Below are 19519 nucleotides of genomic sequence, written 5' to 3'. Positions count from 1 at the left end.
ATGGCACCATCTACCAACAGGTAAGATGGCGCCGGAATTTTAAAGCGATCACCGTGACTTAAGTCGCAGTATCGCATTAAACAAATGACGTAATGATCATCCATAATCAAACAGGCCCAGATCACATGGAGGGATCATTACATCAGACGCCAGAAAGGGGTTAAAGAGAATCTGTCACTGGGTTTTTGCTGCCCCAATTGACAGCAGCATAAAGTAGGGGCAGAGACCCTGATTTACATCTCTGCATCATTTTCTGGGTTTCTTGCTATAGTTTTGATAAAACTTATGTAGTAGTAGTTTATTTTTCTTTTATGTTTTTCTTTTAACTCATTGTTGGAGTTTTAGCTGGTAAAACCACAATCCTGAAGAAATGTAATGGTGAAGATATAAACACGATTTCCCCACCTCTGGGATTCAACATCAAAACTCTGGAACACAGAGGGTAACGTACCATCAGGTACGGACTGGGGCTGAAATTCAGCCCTGGCATTTGCAATCACGCAGGTCCATGTTGTTCCTGTCCCCAAGAACCAGATGGGCTATATCACTAATATTACCCTGGATGGAGGAAAGCAAGATTTTCTACAAGACCAATATTTCTAATATGCTCCATAACCACTGTTAACAGTATGGGTGTCTTGAGAACACTGATTCTGCAAACTACATAGCAGACAAGGCGGCCCATGACCAGAGAGGCCCTTCTGGCATTTGCCAGAAATCCAGATTGCCAGTCCGGCCCTGCGTACCATAATATATACGCTGTACACACTTCTATCAAGAATATATTTCCCATTTCTCAAAATCAGCTGTACTTAATCTATTCCCACAAACATGGGCGTACATAGAAATCACGGGGCCCCATAGCAAAAGTCTAAATGTCCTTCTTCACTCCCCCCTCAACAAAAAAAAAATAATAACATGACTTGTATTAAGTGGGGCCTCCCCCATCTAGTCGGCTTGTATGAAAAATCACATACCTGTAGTCACGTGCCCGCCCACTCCCAGAGAATACTCAGGGCACATAGTGCAAATGATATGAGGATTCGCAAGTCTGCAGTCACATAGACTTATATAACACTAGATGGTGGCCCGATTCTAACGCATCCGGTATTCTAGAATATGCATGTCCACGTAGTATATTGTCCAGCCACGTAGTATATTGCCCAATGACGTAGTATATTGCCCAGCCACGTAGTATATTGCCCAGTGACGTAGTATGTTGCCCAACCACGTAGTATATTGCCCAGTGACGTAGTATATTGCCCAGTTACGTAGTATATTGCCCAGCGACGTAGTATACAGCACAGAGCCACGTAGTATATTGCCCAGCCACGTAGTATATTGGCCTGCCACGTAGTATGTTGCCCAGTGACGTAGTATACTGCCCAGCCACGTAGTATATTGCCCAGCCACGTAGTATATTGGCCTGCCACGTAGTATGTTGCCCAGTGACGTAGTATATTGCCCAGCCACGTAGTATATTGCCCAGTCACGTAGTATATTGCCCAGTGACGTAGTATACAGCACAGAGCCACGTAGTATATTGCACAGCGACGTAGTATACAGCACAGAGCCACGTAGTATATTGCACAGCGACGTAGTATACAGCACAGAGCCACGTAGTATATTGCCCAGCCACGTAGTATATTGCCCAGTGACGTAGTATATTGCCCAGCCATGTAGTATATTGCCCAGCCACGTAGTATATTGCCCAGTCACGTAGTATATTGCCCAGCCACGTAGTATATTGCCCAGCCATGTAGTATATTGGCCAGTCACGTAGTATATTGCCCAGCCATGTAGTATATTGCCCAGCCACGTATGTCACAGGTTAAAAAATAAACATATACTCACCTTCCGAGGGCCCCTTGTAGTTTGGTCACATGACCGCGACGTCATAGCAGGTCCTTCTCGCGCAGGCGCGCAGGACCTGTGATGACGTCGTGGTCACATGACCGTGACGTCACGGGAGGGCGTTCTCACGCAGGCCCTGTGATGACGTCGCAGTCACATGACCGTGACGTCATGGCAGGTCCTTCTCGCGCAGGCGCGCAGGGCCTGTGATGACGTCGCGGTCACATGACCGTGACGTCATGGTAGGTCCTTCTCCCATATCATCCTTGGCACCGGAACCTGCCGGAGGTCACCGGAGTGTCGCGAAAGGTGAGTATATAATGATTTGTTATTTTTTTTAAATTATTTTTAACATTAGATGTTTTTACTATTGACGCTGCATAGGCAGCATCAATAGTAAAAACTTGGTCACACAGGGTTAATAGCGGCGGTAACGGAGTGAGTTACCTGCGGCATAACGCGGTCCGTTACCGCTGGCATTAACCCTGTGTGAGCGGTGACTGCGGGGAGTATGGAGCGGGCGACGACTGCAGGGGAGTAGGGAGGGACTAATCGGACTGTGGCCGTCGCTGATTGGTCTCGGCAGCCATGACAAATAGCTGGCGAGACCAATCAGCGACTTGGATTCCATGACAGACAGAGGCCTCGACCAATGAATATCCGTGACAGACAGAAAGACAGACAGAAGGACAGAAAGACGGAAGTGACCCTTAGACAATTATATAGTAGATACAGCAATAGCTATAGCTGGATGCATCTTTGCTCATTATCCCCACAACTCGTAAATAGCTGGACCCACATTTTACACATTATCGCCCTCTTAATAGTTGAGTGCACATTTGCGTTATCCCCCCTTGTGAATAGCTGAATGCACTTTTTGCACATTATCCCACCCCAGTTATTTACAGAAGTGTATGTAGGGGGATAAATATCTGGATGGACGATTTGCACATTGCAGGGAAGGGGATAATGTGCACAAATTGCATCCAGATATTTCTCCCCCACCCCTTGTAATGTGCAAACTGTGCATCCAGAATCTTTATCCCCCACCCCCTGTAATGTGCAAACTGTGCATCCAGAATATTTATCCCCACCCCTTGTAATGTGCAAACTGTGCATCCAGATATTTCTCCCCCACCCCTTGTAATGTGCAAACTGTGCATCCAGAATCTTTATCCCCCACCCCCTGTAATGTGCAAACTGTGCATCCAGAATATTTATCCCCACCCCTTGTAATGTGCAAACTGTGCATCCAGATATTTCTCCCCCACCCCTTGTAATGTGCAAACTGTGCATCCAGAATATTTATCCCCCACCCCTTGTAATGTGCAAACTGTGCATCCAGAATATTTATCCCCCACCCCTTGTAATGTGCAAACTGTGCATCCAGATATTTCTCCCCCACCCCTTGTAATGTGCAAACTGTGCATCCAGAATGTTTATCCCCCACCCCTTGTAATGTGCAAACTGTGCATCGAGAATATTTATCCCCCACCCCCTGTAATGTGCAAACTGTGCATCCAGAATATTTATCCCCCACCCCTTGTAATGTGCAAACTGTGCATCCAGAATATTTATCCCCCTATCCCACGTAGCTGGATCAGCATTTTTTTGGAACACAAAAAAGTAAGAGGTGGCTAGGGGGGACACATTAAAAAAGTAAAGTTAATTTTAGTACCACTGCTGGGCTCGGCTCACAGTCATGCGTTTCCACAGGCAGTGTGTAAATTGCAACCAATGGCTTCCAGGCCCTGCGTACAGCCCCTCTCTGGCTGGAAAGCTATGCCAGACAGGAGGCATGGTGTGCTTATGCGAATACCTCCCAACCGTCCCGGATCCAGAGGGGCAGTCCTGATTTTGAGCCCGCTGTCTCGGCCGGGATCTTTTCACGCACTGCACTGAGAATCAGCCGCTACGCCCCCCTCTGTACCGATCACTATACAATTCACAAGGCTGAAGTTGGTTTCTTATTCATCAGTTTCTTATTCTGCAAATTTTTCTTTTCTGTTTTTTTATGGGTTTAACAACAAAAAATAAGCATCACAATGATAGCATACAATGCAGCGAGGTGCCTTGATGTGAATACACTGAAAAACCGCTACAAAAATTATAAAACTGGCCTCAAAGTGGGCACCAAAGAGCGTTAAAGGGTTAAATGACTTTGAGCCACTGATATCACACTGCAGACATATAGAACAGGGAGCCCCACATCAAAACCAGGTATCTCCAGCCTGGCCCAAATGTGTTCTAGGCATCAGAACTGGCATCAAAGTGGGCAGAGTTGATTTTGGCCATTTGAATAATTATCTGATGTTTTTAAGGGGTTAATTGACTTTGGGCCACTGATCTCACACTAAGAATAGATAGATGTCATTTAACTCCTTAAAAACACGTTACTTATTCAAATGGCCAAAATCAACTCTGCCCACTTTGATGCCAGTTCTGATTCCCAGAACCCATTTGGGCCAGGCTAGATGGACCTGGGTTTGATGCATCACTATCTGTGTAGTCTTAGGCTGCTGTCACACTAGCAGTATTTGGTCAGTATTTTACATCAGTATTTGTAGCCAAAACCAGAAGTGGGTGATAAATACAGAAGTGGTGCATATGTTTCTGTTAGGGTATGTGTCCACTTTCAGGATGGCCGGCGGTATCGTCGGAGCGGCTTAGCCGCTCTGCGCTAAGCCCCGCCCCTTTCTGGGACGCGATGATGCCGGATGTGTTCATAGCACACATCCGGGATCATCGCTCCCCACCATAGGGCCCTGTGCTATATCTTGCGGCGACGCTGTGTCGCCGCAAGATATACGGACATGCTGCGATCTGAAAAGACGCGCAGCATGTCCGGAGTCGCAGGGCCGCCGCGTGCGTGTTACCACGCATAGTGGAGACGGGATTTCATTCAATCCCCTCCACTATGCTGTAACATCTGGACGCTGCGTGTCTGACGCTGCGGCTCTATGCAGCGTCAGACACGCAGCGTTTCCTGATCGTGGAAACATACCCTTATACTTTTCCTCTAATTGTTCCACTCCTGGTTTTGGCTTACACATACTGAGGTAAAATACTGACCAAATACTGCCAGTGTGACGGCAGCCTTAGTGTCAGATCAGTGGCCCAAAGTAATTTAATCCCTTAAAAACATCAGTAACTTATTCAAGTCTGTGAGAATGGGCTGTTTGCCCACTTTGATGCCAGTTCTGATGCCCAGAACCCATTTGGGTCAGGCTGCAGGGTCCTGGGTTTGATGCATCACTATTTGTGTATTCTTAGTATGAGATCAGTGGCCCAAAGTCATTTAACCCCTTAAAAACATCAGTTACTTGTTCAAATGGCCAAAATTGACTGCCCACTTTGATGCCCAGTTCTGATGCCCAGAACGCATTTGGGCCAGGCTGGAGGGACCTGGTTTTCATGTGGGTCGCCCTGTTCTATATGATTGCAGTGTGATATCCGTGGCCTAAAGTCATTTAACCCTTTGATTAACGCCCTTCGGTGCCCACTTTGATGCCCATTTTTGTGCCAGTTTTATCATTTTTGTAGCTTTTTCAAGTGTATTCACATCAGGGCACCTCGCTGCATTGTATGTTATTATTGTGATGCTTATTATTTGTTGTTAAGCCCATAAAATAAAACAGAAAAGAAAAAATTGCCGACTAAGAAACTGATGAATAAGAAACCAACTTCAGCCTCGTGTACAATCCCCTACACAGCAGCACTATAGGAGAGACAGCATCACCCCCGCCCCTCACGTGACCGGTCACATGTCCGTGACATCATCACAGGCCGACCGTCCTGTAGTCGCTCCTCCTCGCCTGCATCTGCTCGGGTTACAGCCGAATACGAGCCTTGTGCCCGGGACTCCGGTACGTACCGCGCCTCCCATGCTCGGCGCCCCCCGGCTATGCGGATAGCCCCCTCAGTGTCCCAGATCCTGCTCTGCCCGCACATCGGTGTGAGCCGGGCACACTGCAGATGTGGACTCATCGTCCTGGACTCCCGCCTGTAAGCAGCTGCTCGCCATACAACTCCCCAGTAATCTGTGGGATCTGTACCCAGGGGTTCTCCTGCTGATCAGGACTACAACTCCCAGCATGTGGCATGCTGCCCACTGCCTGTTCTGTTAGGTATCACCCCTGTATCTGACTGGGCACCTGTCCAGTATGCCGGCCTGGATGTGGCGCTGCTCTCCGACATCCTTAAATACAGCTGCCAGTTGTGTGCTAATGGCTGCCAGGGCTTTGTGCCATGGAAATGGAGTGGCTTGTATGAATGCTGAATGACACGGCGAGGGATGAGCCTTGCTTCACCTCCATGCAGTGTAATACACGTCCCATAGTCTTAACTATAGTATAATGCACCCCCATAGTCTTCACTATAGTATAATGCACCCCAATAGTCCTCCATATAGTATAATGCACCCCCATAGTCCTCCATATAGTATAATGCACCCCCATAGTCCTCCATATAGTATAATGCACCCCCATAGTCCTCCATATAGTATAATGCACCCCCATAGTCCTCCATATAGTATAATGCACCCCCATAGTCCTCCATATAGTATAATGCACCCCCATAGTCCTCCATATAGTATAATGCACCCCCATAGTCCTCCATATAGTATAATGCACCCCCATAGTCCTCCATATAGTATAATGCACCCCCATAGTCCTCCATATAGTGTAATGCACCCCCATAGTCCTCCATATTGTGTAATGCACCCCCATAGTCCTCCATATTGTGTAATGCACCCCCATAGTCCTCCATATTGTGTAATGCACCCCCATAGTCCTCCATATAGTATAATGCACCCCCATAGTCCTCCATATAGTATAATGCACCCCCATAGTCCTCCATATAGTATAATGCACCCCCATAGTCCTCCATATTGTATAATGCACCCCCATAGTCCTCCATATTGTATAATGCACCCCCATAGTCCTCCATATTGTATAATGCACCCCCATAGTCCTCCATATTGTATAAAGCACCCCCATAGTCCTCCATATTGTATAATGCACTCCCATAGTCCTCCATATAGTCAGGGGCGCACCTATAATGAGGCTAGTTGAGCATTTGGCCTCAGACAGCAGGGAGACACAGGGCGGCAGCCGCCCTTCAGTCAGATAACATGGATCTGGCTGCCAGCGGCTCCGAGCTACAAAATGGGCCACCGGCGCTTTAAATCTTCTGCACGGGCCCTGGTGTGCGCGCTCTCTTGTGCAGGCGCTGACCAGAGCCACGGGAGCCCTCGTGAGCGCGGCCCTCGTTCGTGCTTGCACGCGTCTGCAACCCTGGTCAGTGCGGGCAAGCAGGTGCGGGCAAGCAGGAGAGCGCTCGTACCAGGGCCCGTGCAGAAGTTTGAAAAGGCCGCGGCGTGCACAGATGCCTGAGGCCGGGGTCACACTAGCGAGTTTTACGGACGTATGAGAGGCGCAAAAACTACGCATTGCACACAGACCAATGATTCTCTATGGGGCAGCTCCTACACACAGACCAACAGTGTGGCTTGCAAGAAATACGCAGCGGTGTTCTATAGAAAAGCCGGCAATTCATTGCGGTGTACAGTAAAATCAGACTGACAGGTTTTATTAGAATAGATAGAATAAATGTCTACACGTAGTGTATATTATATATACCGTATTTTTCGCTTTGTAAGACGCTCCGGATTATAAGACGCACCCCAAATTTTGAGGAGAAAAATAGGAAAAAACTATTTTTTAATAAATTGGTGGGGCGTCTTATAATCCATGCGTCTTATTACTTACCAGGGGTTGTGGTTGTGGTGGATCAGGGTCCCAGGCTCGTTGCCGGAGGCAGGAGTGGAGCATTGCTGCAGGCTGGGATGAGGGGGTCTGCAGGGGGCTCCTGTGCTGCAGGGGGGCTCCTGTGCTGCAGCCTGGGATGAGGGGTCTGCAGGGGGCTCCTTTGCTGCAGGCTGGGATGAGGGGTCTGCAGGGGGCTCCTTTGCTGCAGGCTGGGATGAGGGGTCTGCAGGGGGCTCCTGTGCTGTAGGGCTGTCTCCGATGCTGCGGGGGGCTCTGGAGACATTTTGTGAAAGACCAGAGCCCCCCGGCAGTTCTTCCATGCGTTCCAGTATGACTAATTCCGGGAAAATGGCCGCCGGAATCTCGAGAGATGAGATCTCAGCGCTGAAATCTCATCTCCCGAGATTCCGGCGGCCATTTTCCCGGAGTCAGTCATACTGGAACTAACTCCGGGAAAATGGCCGCCGGAATCTCGAGAGATGAGATCTCAGCGCTGAAATCTCATCTCCCGAGATTCCGGCGGCCATTTTCCCGGAATTAGTCATACTGGAACGCATGGAAGAACTGCCGGGGGGCTCTGGTCTTTCACAATATGTCGCCAGAGCCCCCCGCAGCACCGGAGCCTTCAGCATCACCCGGGGCAGCAGCGGACAACCCCGGCAGTGGCGGCGGACGACAGCGGCGGCAGGCGGTAGCGGCGGCGGACACCCCCTCCTCCCAGCCTGTAATGGTAAGCGGTATATCCGCTTTGTTAGACGCACCCACATTTCCCCCCCAAATTTGGGGGAAATAAAGTGCGTCTTACAAAGCGGAAAATACGGTATATATATTGTCAGTGAGACACGCACATATATTCTACTATATAATTGTCTAAGGGTCACTTCTGTCTGTCTGTCCTTCTGTCACGGTTATTCATTCGCTGATTGGTCTAGCCAGCTGCCTGTCATGGCTGCCGCGACCAATCAGCGACGGGCACAGTCCGGAAGAAAATGGCCGCTCCTTACTCCCTGCAGTCAGTACCTGTCGCCCGCATACTCCCCTCTGGTCACTGCTAACACAGGGTTACTGCCGGCGGTAACGGACCGCTTTATGCCGCGGGTTACGCTCTCCATTACCGTCGCTATTAACCCTGTGTGTCTCCAACTTTTTACTATTGACGCTGCCTATGCGGCATCAATAGTAAAAAATGTAATGTTAAAAATACAAAAAAAAAAAACCTTCTATACTCACTTTCCGTAGTCGCTCGCGCCGGCCGCCATCTTCCGTTGCAGGATCCGGTGGCAAAGATGGTATGGGAGAAGGACCTGCCATGACGTCACGGTCATGTGACCGCGACGTCATCACAGGTCCTGCGCTCATACCAACCCTGGGACCGGAAGCTGCCGTGGACTACAAGGGGCCCTCGGAAAGGTGAGTATATGTTTATTTTTTATTTTTGGCTGGGCAATATACTACATAGCTGGGCAATATACTACATGGCTCTGTGCTGTATACTACGTCACTGGGCAATATACTACGTGGCTGCGCAATATACTACGTAACTGGGCAATATACTACGTGGCTGCGCAATATACTACGTCACTGGGCAATATACTACGTGGCTGGGCAATATACTACGTGTCTGGGCAATATACTACGTGTCTGGGCAATATACTACGTGTCTGGGCAATATACTACGTGACTGGGCAATATACTACGTGGCTGCGCAATATACTACGTCACTAGGCAATATACTACGTGGCTGGGCAATATACTACGTCGCTAGGCAATATACTACGTGGCTGGGCAATATACTACGTGGCTGGGCAATATACCATATTTTTCCCTTCCCCCATGACGGCACACCTGAGAGAGGGGATCCGCCCAGCCAGGACAGGAAACCCTACTGAAAATAAAAGGGCGGTACCTCTCGGTCGCTTCAGTTGGGTTTCCTGTCCTGACAGGAAACCCAACTGACTGAACACGGCGGTTCACTTACCCAGGTCCCGTCCCGGCGTGGAAGAACATGCAGCGCCTGTGCGTCGGGTTCGGGGGTCTGGAAGCGCCGTCCGCGGGTCCTCTGGGTCTCTGCGTCCGAGCGGGCGTTGAGCAGCATGGTCAGAGGGCCGGGTTCCCTTCCATGGCTGCCACGCCGCCCTCCCCTCTCTGCTGGCATCCAGGTGCGGTGGCCGCTTCCGATGGGTTTCACGATTTATAAAATCTTGCAGTAGATCTCGGCCGGTCGTTATCCCAAAAATCCCTCCTTGGGATCTAAATTTGGTCTTAGAAGCTCTAACTAAACACCCTTTTGAGCCCTTACAGGAGTTATCACCTAAGTTACTTGCCCTTAAAATAGTTCTCCTAGTAGCCTTAACATCGGCACGTAGGGTAAGTGATTTACAAGCCCTGTCAATATCCCCGCCTTATACTCAGGTTTTTGATGACAGGATCGTTCTAAGACCAGACCCGGCTTATCTCCCCAAGGTGGTTCAAAAGTTCCATAGGAGTCAAGAGATTACCTTACCATCTTTCTGTAGTAATCCCAAAAATCCAGGGGAACAAAAGTTCCACATGCTAGATGTGAGAAGATCTATGTTACAATACATATCTATGACTAGTCAGTGGAGGAAAGACCAAACCCTATTCATAGCCTTTCAGGGTAGCAAAAGAGGGTGTGGGGTAGCTAAAAGTACTATTGCTAGATGGATTAGGGAGGCCATTAGCTTATCCTACTCTGCGGGTGGCACTCCGGTTCCTGAAGGCATCAAGGCTCACTCTACCAGAGCCTTGGCTACCTCCTGGGCGGAGAAGGCTGAGGTATCAATTGATCAAATTTGCAAGGCTGCTACCTGGTCCTCACTCTCAACTTTTTTCAAGCACTACCGGCTAGATCTTTCTTCCTCTGCTGACCTAACCTTTGGTAGAAGGGTACTCCAAGCGGTGGTCCCTCCCTAAGGTTTCATTCTACAAAAGGCTCTCAGGTGTGCCGTCATGGGGGAAGGGGAAAACACCAAGGTTACTTACTGGTAGCCGGTTTTTCCGGAACCCATGACGGCACCCGTATATTCCCCCCCTTTATCACCCTTTCGGTGTGCACTATTGTTTTGGGTGCTTTTTTAGTTAATATGATGTGGTGTTGGATTGCCATGTGTACTAACCAGGGGGGCCTCTCATGCTCTGAAAACCAACTGAAGCGACCGAGAGGTACCGCCCTTTTATTTTCAGTAGGGTTTCCTGTCCTGGCTGGGCGGATCCCCTCTCTCAGGTGTGCCGTCATGGGTTCCGGAAAAACCGGCTACCAGTAAGTAACCTTGGTGTTTTTTGGACTATAAGATGCACCGGACCATAAGACGCACCCACAAATTTGGTGAAGAAAAAGAAAAAAAAAATTTTTTATGTTAAATGGGGTCTGTCTTATAATACCAGTGTCCGTCTTACAAGTCATATGTCCCTCATCCTGGTATCTATCCTTGTGCTGGCACCTGCCCCCCTTTGCTGGCAGATACATGCCCCCCCGGTCACTATATGCCCCCTTGTGCTGCTGGCAGGGACATGCCCCCGGGTCACTATATGCTCCCCTGTGCTGGCAGGCACATGCCCCCCTGGTTTACAATATGTCCCCTTGTGCTGCTGGTAGGTACATGCCCCCGTCACAATATGCCCCCCAGTGCTGCTGGCAGGTACAGGCCCCCGGTCACTATATGCCCCCTGTGCTGCTGGCAGACACATGGGCCCCCCCCTGTGCTGCTGGCAGACACATGGCCCCCCCCCCCCCCTGTGCTGCTGGCACACATGGCCCCCCCCCCTGTGCTGCTGGCAGACACATGGCCCCCCCCCCCCCCCCCGTGCTGCTGGCACACATGCCCCCCCCCCCCTGTGCTGCTGGCAGACACATAGGCCCCCCCCCCTGTGCTGCTGGCAGACACATGGGCCCCCCCCCTGTGCTGCTGGCAGACACATGGGCCCTTCCCCTGTGCTGCTGGCAGACACATGCCCCCCCCCCCCCCCCTGTGCTGCTGGCAGACACATGGCCCCCCCCCCCCTGTGCTGCTGGCAGACACATGGCCCCCCCCCCCTGTGCTGCTGGCAGACACATGCCCTGCCCCCCCTGTGCTGCTGGCAGACACATGGGGGCCCCCCCGTGCTGCTGGCAGACACATGGGGGCCCCCCCGTGCTGCTGGCAGACACATGGGGGCCCCCCCCGTGCTGCTGGCAGACACATGGGGGCCCCCCCGTGCTGCTGGCAGACACATGGGGGGCCCCCCCGTGCTGCTGGCAGACACATGGGGGCCCCCCCCGTGCTGCTGGCAGACACATGGGGGCCCCCCCCCGTGCTGCTGGCAGACACATGGGGGCCCCCCCGTGCTGCTGGCAGACACATGGGGGCCCCCCCCGTGCTGCTGGCAGACACATGGGGGCCCCCCCCGTGCTGCTGGCAGACACATGGGGGCCCCCCCCGTGCTGCTGGCAGACACATGGGGGCCCCCCCGTGCTGCTGGCAGACACACGGGGGCCCCCCCCCCCCTGTGCTGCTGGCAGACACACGGGGGCCCCCCCCCCCCCCCCCTGTGCTGCTGGCAGACACACGGGCCCCCCCCCCCCCCCTGTGCTGCTGACATCATCCGGCACCATCGCGTCCCAGAAGGGGGCGGGGCTTAGCGCAGAGCGGCAAAGCCACTCCGACGATACCGCCGGCCATCCTGATCGTGGACACGCAGCCTTAAAGAAGAAGTTACAGGTCTGTGAGAGCCAGAAATCTTGATTGTTTGTTTCTGACCAAATACTTATTTTCCACCATAATATGCAAAAAAAATGTTAAAAAAACAGACAATGTGATTTTCTGGATTTTTTTTTCTCAGTTTGTCTCCCATAGTTGAGGTCTACCTATGATGTAAATTACAGACGCCTCTCATCTTTTTAAGTGGTGGAACTTGCACTATTGCTGACTGACTAAATACTTTTTTGCCCCACTGTAATTGTCTAAAGGTCACTTCCGTCTTTCTGTCTGTCTGTCACGGATTTTCATTGGTCACGGCCTCGGTCTGTCATAGAAATCCAAGTCGCTGATTGGTCGTGGCAAAACGCCCACGACCAATCAGCGACGGGCGCAGTCCGGCGGCAACATGGCCGCTCCTTCCTCCCCGCAGTCAGTGCCCGCTCCATACTCCTCTCTCCAGTTAGCGCTCACACAGGGTTAATGGCAGCGCTAATGGACCGCGTTATGCCGCGGTGTAACACACTCCATTAACGCTGCTATTAACCCTGTGTGACCAAATTTTTTACTATTGATGCTGCCTACGCAGCATCAATAGTAAAAAGATCTAATGTTAAAAATAATTAAAAAAAATAAAAAATCATCATACACTCATCTTCCGGTGCCTTTCCCGCTCCTCACAACGCTCCAGTGACTGGTCCATGCATTGCGATCTCGCGAGATGATGACTTGGCGGTCTCGCGAGACCGCAATGCACTCTTAAGACCGGAGCGTGCGAGGAGCGTCGGTAAATGCTTCCTGGATCCACGGAAGGTGAGTATATTATTATTAACAGGGATATGATGCCCACATTGCTATATACTACGCGCGCTGGGCAATATGCTACGCGGGCTGGGCAATATGCTACGCGGGCTGGGCAATATGCTACGTGGGCTGGGCAATATGCTACGTGGACATGCATATTCTAGAATACCCGGTGCATTAGAATCGGGCCACCATCTAGTACAATAATAAACATTATTCCATCACCCCTACTCAATAGCTACTTATCCTGTTAGTCCCATAGTGGTTCTGAATTCTTCAAATTTGGCTCAGACTGAGCATGTCCAGGAACTGATTTTAGCACCTCAAAAATCCAAGCTGAATAATAATAATCATTTATTTTTATATAGCGCTAACATATTCCGCAGCGCTTTACAGTTTGCACACATTATCATCGCTGTCCCCGTTGGGGCTCACAATCTAAATTCCCTATCAGTATGTCTTTGGAATGTGAGTGGAAACCACAGTACCCGGAGGAAACTCATTCAAACAAGGGCAGAACATACAAACTCTTTGCAGATGTTGTCCTTGGTGGGTTTTGAACCTAACCAAATGAGCCACAGTAAAAGGGAGTGTGGACACTGGAAGTCCAGGACTATCAAGACTCTGGATGTGATCTCAAGACTCTGTCAGTATAGAAGCTTAGAAAATGTTTGTCTCTCTTACTGCAGTCTGTACTCTGTACTTATGTTTTGCTTTCTGTTCCTTATAGACTGTGCAGTGCTCCTCTCCAGGATTAGTCCTGTCCGGTGGTACTGGCCCTCTCAGCTACTAAATAATGCAAGTATGAGTGTCTGTACTTCTCAACTACTATGTTGCTCTGCCCAGTCTCACACTCTTCGTCACTTTGTGTCTTATGTTTTGCTTTCTATTCCTTGTAGACTTTGCAGTGCTCCTGTCCCTGATTTCTCCTGTCCCTGATTTCTCCTGTCCCTGATTTCTCCTGTCCCGCTGCTGTGCTGCTGCTCCGGTTCTGTGCTGCCTGACTGCTGTGCTGTAAGTCCATTGTGTTTTTAATTTTGCCTTTATTTTTTCCTTTGGCTACATTGTTGTCTGCTCTTTTAACCCCTTAGTGACAGAGCCAAATTTTGAAAATCTGACCAGTGTCACTTTATGTGATAATAACTCTGGAACGCTTCGTCAAATTCCAGTGATTTTGAGATTATAATCTTTATAATCTTTATTTTTATATAGCGCTAACATATTCCGCAGCGCTTTACAGTTTTTGCACACATTATCATCACTGTCCCCGATTGGGCTCACAATCTAGAATTCCTATCAGTATGTCTTTGGAATGTGGGAGGAAACCGGAGTGCCCGGAGGAAACCCACGCAAACACGGAGAGAACATACAAACTCTTTGCAGATGTTGTCCTGGGTGGGATTAGAACCCAGGACTCCAGCGCTGCAAGGCTGTAGTGCTAACCACTGCGCCACCGTGCTGCCCATTGTTTTTTTCGTGACACATTATACTTTATGATAATGGTAAATTTAGGCTGATCTGTTTTGTGTTTATTTATTAAAAAAATCACAAATTTGACAAAAATGTAAAAAAAAAATTAGCAATTGTCAAACTTTGAATTATTATCCCTTTAATTCAGATAGGCGTACCATAGCAAAACATTAATAAATAATTTCCCACATACCTGCTTTACATGAGCACCATTTGTAAAATGTTATTTTATTTTGTTAGCATTTTAGGAGGTTTAAAAATGTAGCAGCAATTTTTCATTTTTTCATTTTTACAAAATTATTTTTTTTAGGGACCTATCCATGTTTGAAGTGACTTTAGGGATGCTATATATATTGGAAACCCCCCAAAAGTGATATCACTTTAAAAACCGCATCCCTCGACATATTAAAATTTGCCGTCGCGTAGTTTATTAACCCTTCAGGTGATTTTCAGGAATTAATGCAAAGTGACATGACAATATTATGCAGCAGGGTAGAAATGGCACTATATTAAGTAAAATTTAACTTTTAATATTAGTATTTAAGACAAGAACAGCAAACACACAAAATACATATACCACACGCCACCCCAGGTAGCAAAAAAACACCCACAGTTCCAAACAAATCACCTTCTGAGTGTATCACAAATAAGCTACTCGGATGGATTGACAAGTCTCGGTCTGTAAATTCTAAAAGGGCCAAGCACTAATCACAATACAGCAGTGTCCTTGGGTGTCATACGATTAATATCAGCAACCTCAAATGCAGAGAGTCCAACTGTACCATATCAACATCATATACCATATGGCTACCCTCACATAAGAAAAGACATCTGCTTAAAAAATGATAATAAATGGAACAGTCTCACCCAGGTTGATCGTGCTTCATGTTCCTCCTGGTCTCTCAGGCAGTTCCAAAAAGGATGCTCCAGGTCAGTCCCAGAATGTGGGGAAACGGATATACCTCAATCACCGTAATATTGCAAACCCAACATTAGGATCCCCGAGCTCCCAAGACTAACCCCGTGGCCTCCCGACGCGTTTCATTGTTCCAAATCATCAGGGGAGGAATGGATGAATAGATGCATTGCCAGTTTGGGGAATGAAGGGGTTTTCCGTGCACAGAATAAACCACCTCCCCTGATGATTTGGAACAATGAAACGCGTCGTGAGGCCACAGGGTTAGTCTTGGGAGCTTGGGGAGTCCTTGGAGGAGGTTTAGTGCTCGGCCCTTTTAGAATTTACAGACCGAGACTTGTCAATCCATCCGAGTAGCTTATTTGTGATACACTCAGAAGGTGATTTGTTTGGAACTGTGGGTGTTTTTTTGCTACCTGGGGTGGCGTGCGGTATATGTATTTTGTGTGTTTGCTGTTCTTGTCTTTAATGATTTTAAATACTAATATTAAAAGTTAAATTTTATTTAATATAGTACCATTTCTACCCTGTTGCATATTATTATTTTTTTGGGATTGGTAGAATTTTTTCTGATCAAAGTGACATGACAGAATTTAAAAAGTGTATTTTTACCACCTAAATGTCGCTGACTTTTGAACAGGCTGCTATAGCCGGGAGACTCTAAGACCACTATTTGGTCGTGAATTGCAATGGCAAACATCAGGACCACAAAATCATGATCTCAGGGTGCCGATGGGGATAAAGAGGAAGCCCCCCACACTCTGTTAACCATTTATATGATGTAGTCATTATTGACAGCAGCATCCAAGGGGTTAAACAGATATGGACGGTGACAACACTGATCGTGGCGGATGCAGCTATAGTGTACAACCGACAGCTGCTGGATTGTCACCTGTGTGGGAATGCTAGTCTCTTATATCTCAGTTCAGTTAAGAGACTTATTGACGGTTATTAAGGGTTAACAAGTTCAATTTTTCTTATCTATTCTTTTCTGTAGTGTTTCACTTGACTGCTGCCTGCTGTTCCAACATGTCCTCCAGTGAAGACCTGACTGCTTCCCAGAGTGAACTTGACACTGATGAAGTAATCTCATTTGATATACTGATTGGTATGTATTGACTGGCAATACTACATGTGGTAAATCCTGTATTTTTTTTACAGGAACCTTCCAGTGCGGAAGAGCCGGAGAGTGGAGATGAAGCTTCCCAGGGTAGTCGGGCCCAAGTTCCTGAGGAGGAAAGACAGGGTGTAAGTATTCTTTTCATTATCAGAGTTGTAATTGAATTTGGTTTTTAAGTATCTTTAAAACTATCTGACTTATAATTTATTTTTTGCTTTGTTTTTTTGTTTCTTTGATGTATAGGTTCCACAACGTGGGGAAGACAAACCCTTCATAGACAATGACCAACTGATTCTTCTTGTGAAAGAGCGAGCAGCGTTGTGGGACACCCGTGATCATCAGCATTCCGACTTCGGATTGATTCGACGACTCTGGGAAGAAGTGGCCGGATCGCTGTTGGCTGATTGGGACCATGCCACCCCACAAGACAGAAAGGATTTTCGTAAGTATTGCAATGTGAACCTGTAAATGTAGGTGCATTGTTTTACAATTTATTTATTTATTTATTTTCTTCCCCCTTCACAGTGAAGAGAGTAAAAGTCCGTTGGCGTTCGATGAAGGATCGCTTCAATAAGGATATCAGACAGGAGATTTGGGTTCGAAGTGGTGCTGCTCCAAAGGTATCGAAATGCAAATACCATCGCATGCTGTCTTTCCTGAGGCCTGCGCTTGCTCAGCGAACGTGAGTATCTTTTGTGTTGTACTACTATAGACTGTATGCATGGCCATATGTAATGTTTTTAATATATAAACTTATTTATTTATTTATTTTTTGTAATGTTTTTAATTTATTTTCCACACAGAACCTGGAGCAGCACCATGGAACCTGGATCGTCCTCCGTTGTAGCGGCCCCTGATCAACCAGCCAACGAACAGTCCCAATCATCCACCAGCGATGGGGAACAGGCAGTCAGTCCATCGGGTTTTCCCCTCTTCCATCCCTCTGCCCCTGGTTTTGTTGGGTCTGCTCCCCAGCAACAGAGGGCCTGGGAGAGGTCACTCATGCCCGAGTTTATTCACTTAAGCTCGGTCTTCCAGGATGGGATGAGGACAATTGCAGACAGACTGGATAGTGTGTTCACTCGGATGAACACACCTTTACAGGAAGTCCACAGACGCCTTGACTGCCTGGAAGCCGACCTTCAGAGACCGGTGCAACATTTTTTTTCCACACTAGAGCGGGGCATGTCGGAGAACCTGCCGCCTGATCTCCAGCTGTATGTAATGAATGGCTGTCAGGATGCTTTCAAACAAGCCATGCAGCAAAGGCCAGCACAGCATCAGTGGCAGAAGACGCCAGCACCACTGCACACAGCTCAAGGAGTTGGATACACGTCAGCCCAACAACTGATGACGGCACCCCTGCAGCATGCAGCTACCAGACACGCCCATTGCATGTGGCTTGTGTCAAGGAAATTCTACTGGAAAAGCATTGTCCGCATACCCAAATTCTCCTGGAAATATCGAACGTATGCGCATAAACAACGCAAACGCATGCAAAAACGCATACAAGCGCATGCACATGCATTTTTGGCGTCTTGTGTAAGCTGATGCGGATAAAAAACACAGCGTAAACATGCATTTAAATGCGTTTTGGCATGTGTTTGCACATGCAGATGATACGCTGCACACAGAAACGCTAATGTGAACCCAGCCTTACCGGCATTCTAGTCCTTTTTGGCGCTTTTTTTCACTTATCTGCATAGAAGTCCAATTGTTGCTGCAATATCCAGTCGAACCATAGTTGCTTTATATTGAAGTGACCCCACTGCCTGTACATTTTGCGTATGAACATTGATCTACTTGAGCTCTTTTAAATCCTTCTTCCAATAAAACTTTGTTTATTTTGGTGTTCCATGCTCTTGCCAATTGCTTAAGACCATAGAGAGATTTTTGTAGTTTACAAACAGGATTCTATTCACCCTCTTTGATATAACCCTCAGGTTGAGGATACGGTCACACTAGCAGTATTTGGTCAGTATTTTACATCAGTATTTGTAAGCCAAAACCAGGAGTGGGTGATAAATACAGAAGTGGTGACGTGTTTCTATTATACTTTTCCTCTGATGGTTCCTCTCCTGGTTTTGGCTTACAAATACTGATGTAAAATACTGACCAAATACTGCTAGTGTGACCGTAGCCTGAGTCATGTACAAGTCCTCTTCAATGTCACCATTTAAAAAGGCAGTTTTAATGCCAAATGTCTGACAAACATCTTCTGTACAGCAGCTATAGTCATTAGAGTCCTGAATGTGGTCTACTTAGCAAGTGGAGAAAAAGTGGCATCATAATCTTCGCCATATTTCTGAGAATATCCTTTTGTGACTAATCTTGCTTTAAATCTGAGAACCTTGTCTTCAGAGTCATATTTGATCTTAAAAGCTCATTTACATTTGATTGCTTTCTTGCCTTGTGGTAGATAGGGGAGTTTCCAAGTTTCAAGTTGATGAAAGGATTTCATTTCCTCATTAGCTACATTACTCCACTTCAGTTTTCAGAGACAAGAAGTTGTTGGATCTCCTACCATGACAACGACTCTGACTCAGGTAGTGTTTTGACAAAGTAGAATAGATGCTTAGCTAGTATACACTTGTTTGATTTCCATGATCTTCTGATTTCAGGTTCACCTGATTTTTCTGTTGCTTCTTCAGTGGTTGAAGAACTTAACCAAGCTTGTACATCTTTTTCCTTGTTAGATTGTTTCTTCAGCTGGATTACTGGTCTGATGTAATGAGCCAAATGAAGTTGTCCTCAATCATTACATCTCTGCTTGTTAAGGATATGTATTTGATTTGAAGACATCCTAAATGGATGCTGGCAGACAAAATGGACACTTAGCTGAATATATAGTATATAAAAAAAATCACAGATACTGATTAATGTGTATATGTGC

General features: G+C 47.8%; 1 protein-coding gene across 1 annotated transcript; it reads left to right on the top strand.

Annotated features, from left to right (window-relative positions):
• The first annotated feature begins 5618 nt into the window (after nucleotides 1-5618).
• LOC138664525 (uncharacterized) lies at nucleotides 5619-18481 on the top strand. The gene is made up of 7 exons (XM_069751293.1): nucleotides 5619-5720; nucleotides 13851-13922; nucleotides 16504-16589; nucleotides 16668-16754; nucleotides 16870-17068; nucleotides 17152-17308; nucleotides 17430-18481. Coding segments are annotated over exons 2-7 (1278 nt in total). The 5' UTR covers nucleotides 5619-5720; nucleotides 13851-13921; the 3' UTR covers nucleotides 18178-18481.
• The last annotated feature ends 1038 nt before the right edge of the window (nucleotides 18482-19519 follow it).

This window comes from Ranitomeya imitator, chromosome 2, assembly GCF_032444005.1.
Source record: "Ranitomeya imitator isolate aRanImi1 chromosome 2, aRanImi1.pri, whole genome shotgun sequence".
NCBI classification, from domain to species: domain Eukaryota; kingdom Metazoa; phylum Chordata; class Amphibia; order Anura; family Dendrobatidae; genus Ranitomeya; species Ranitomeya imitator.
Note: the sequence above shows the minus strand (reverse complement) of the source record. Positions and strands in the feature narration are given on the sequence as shown.

Excerpts from the sequence above, each read along its gene's own strand:
- LOC138664525 (XM_069751293.1), top strand. Across the intron at positions 16,755-16,869 it reads CTGAGGAGGAAAGACAGGGT|GTTCCACAACGTGGGGAAGA; the intron begins GTAAGTATTCTT and ends TTTGATGTATAG. Across the intron at positions 17,069-17,151 it reads ACAAGACAGAAAGGATTTTC|TGAAGAGAGTAAAAGTCCGT; the intron begins GTAAGTATTGCA and ends CCCCCTTCACAG.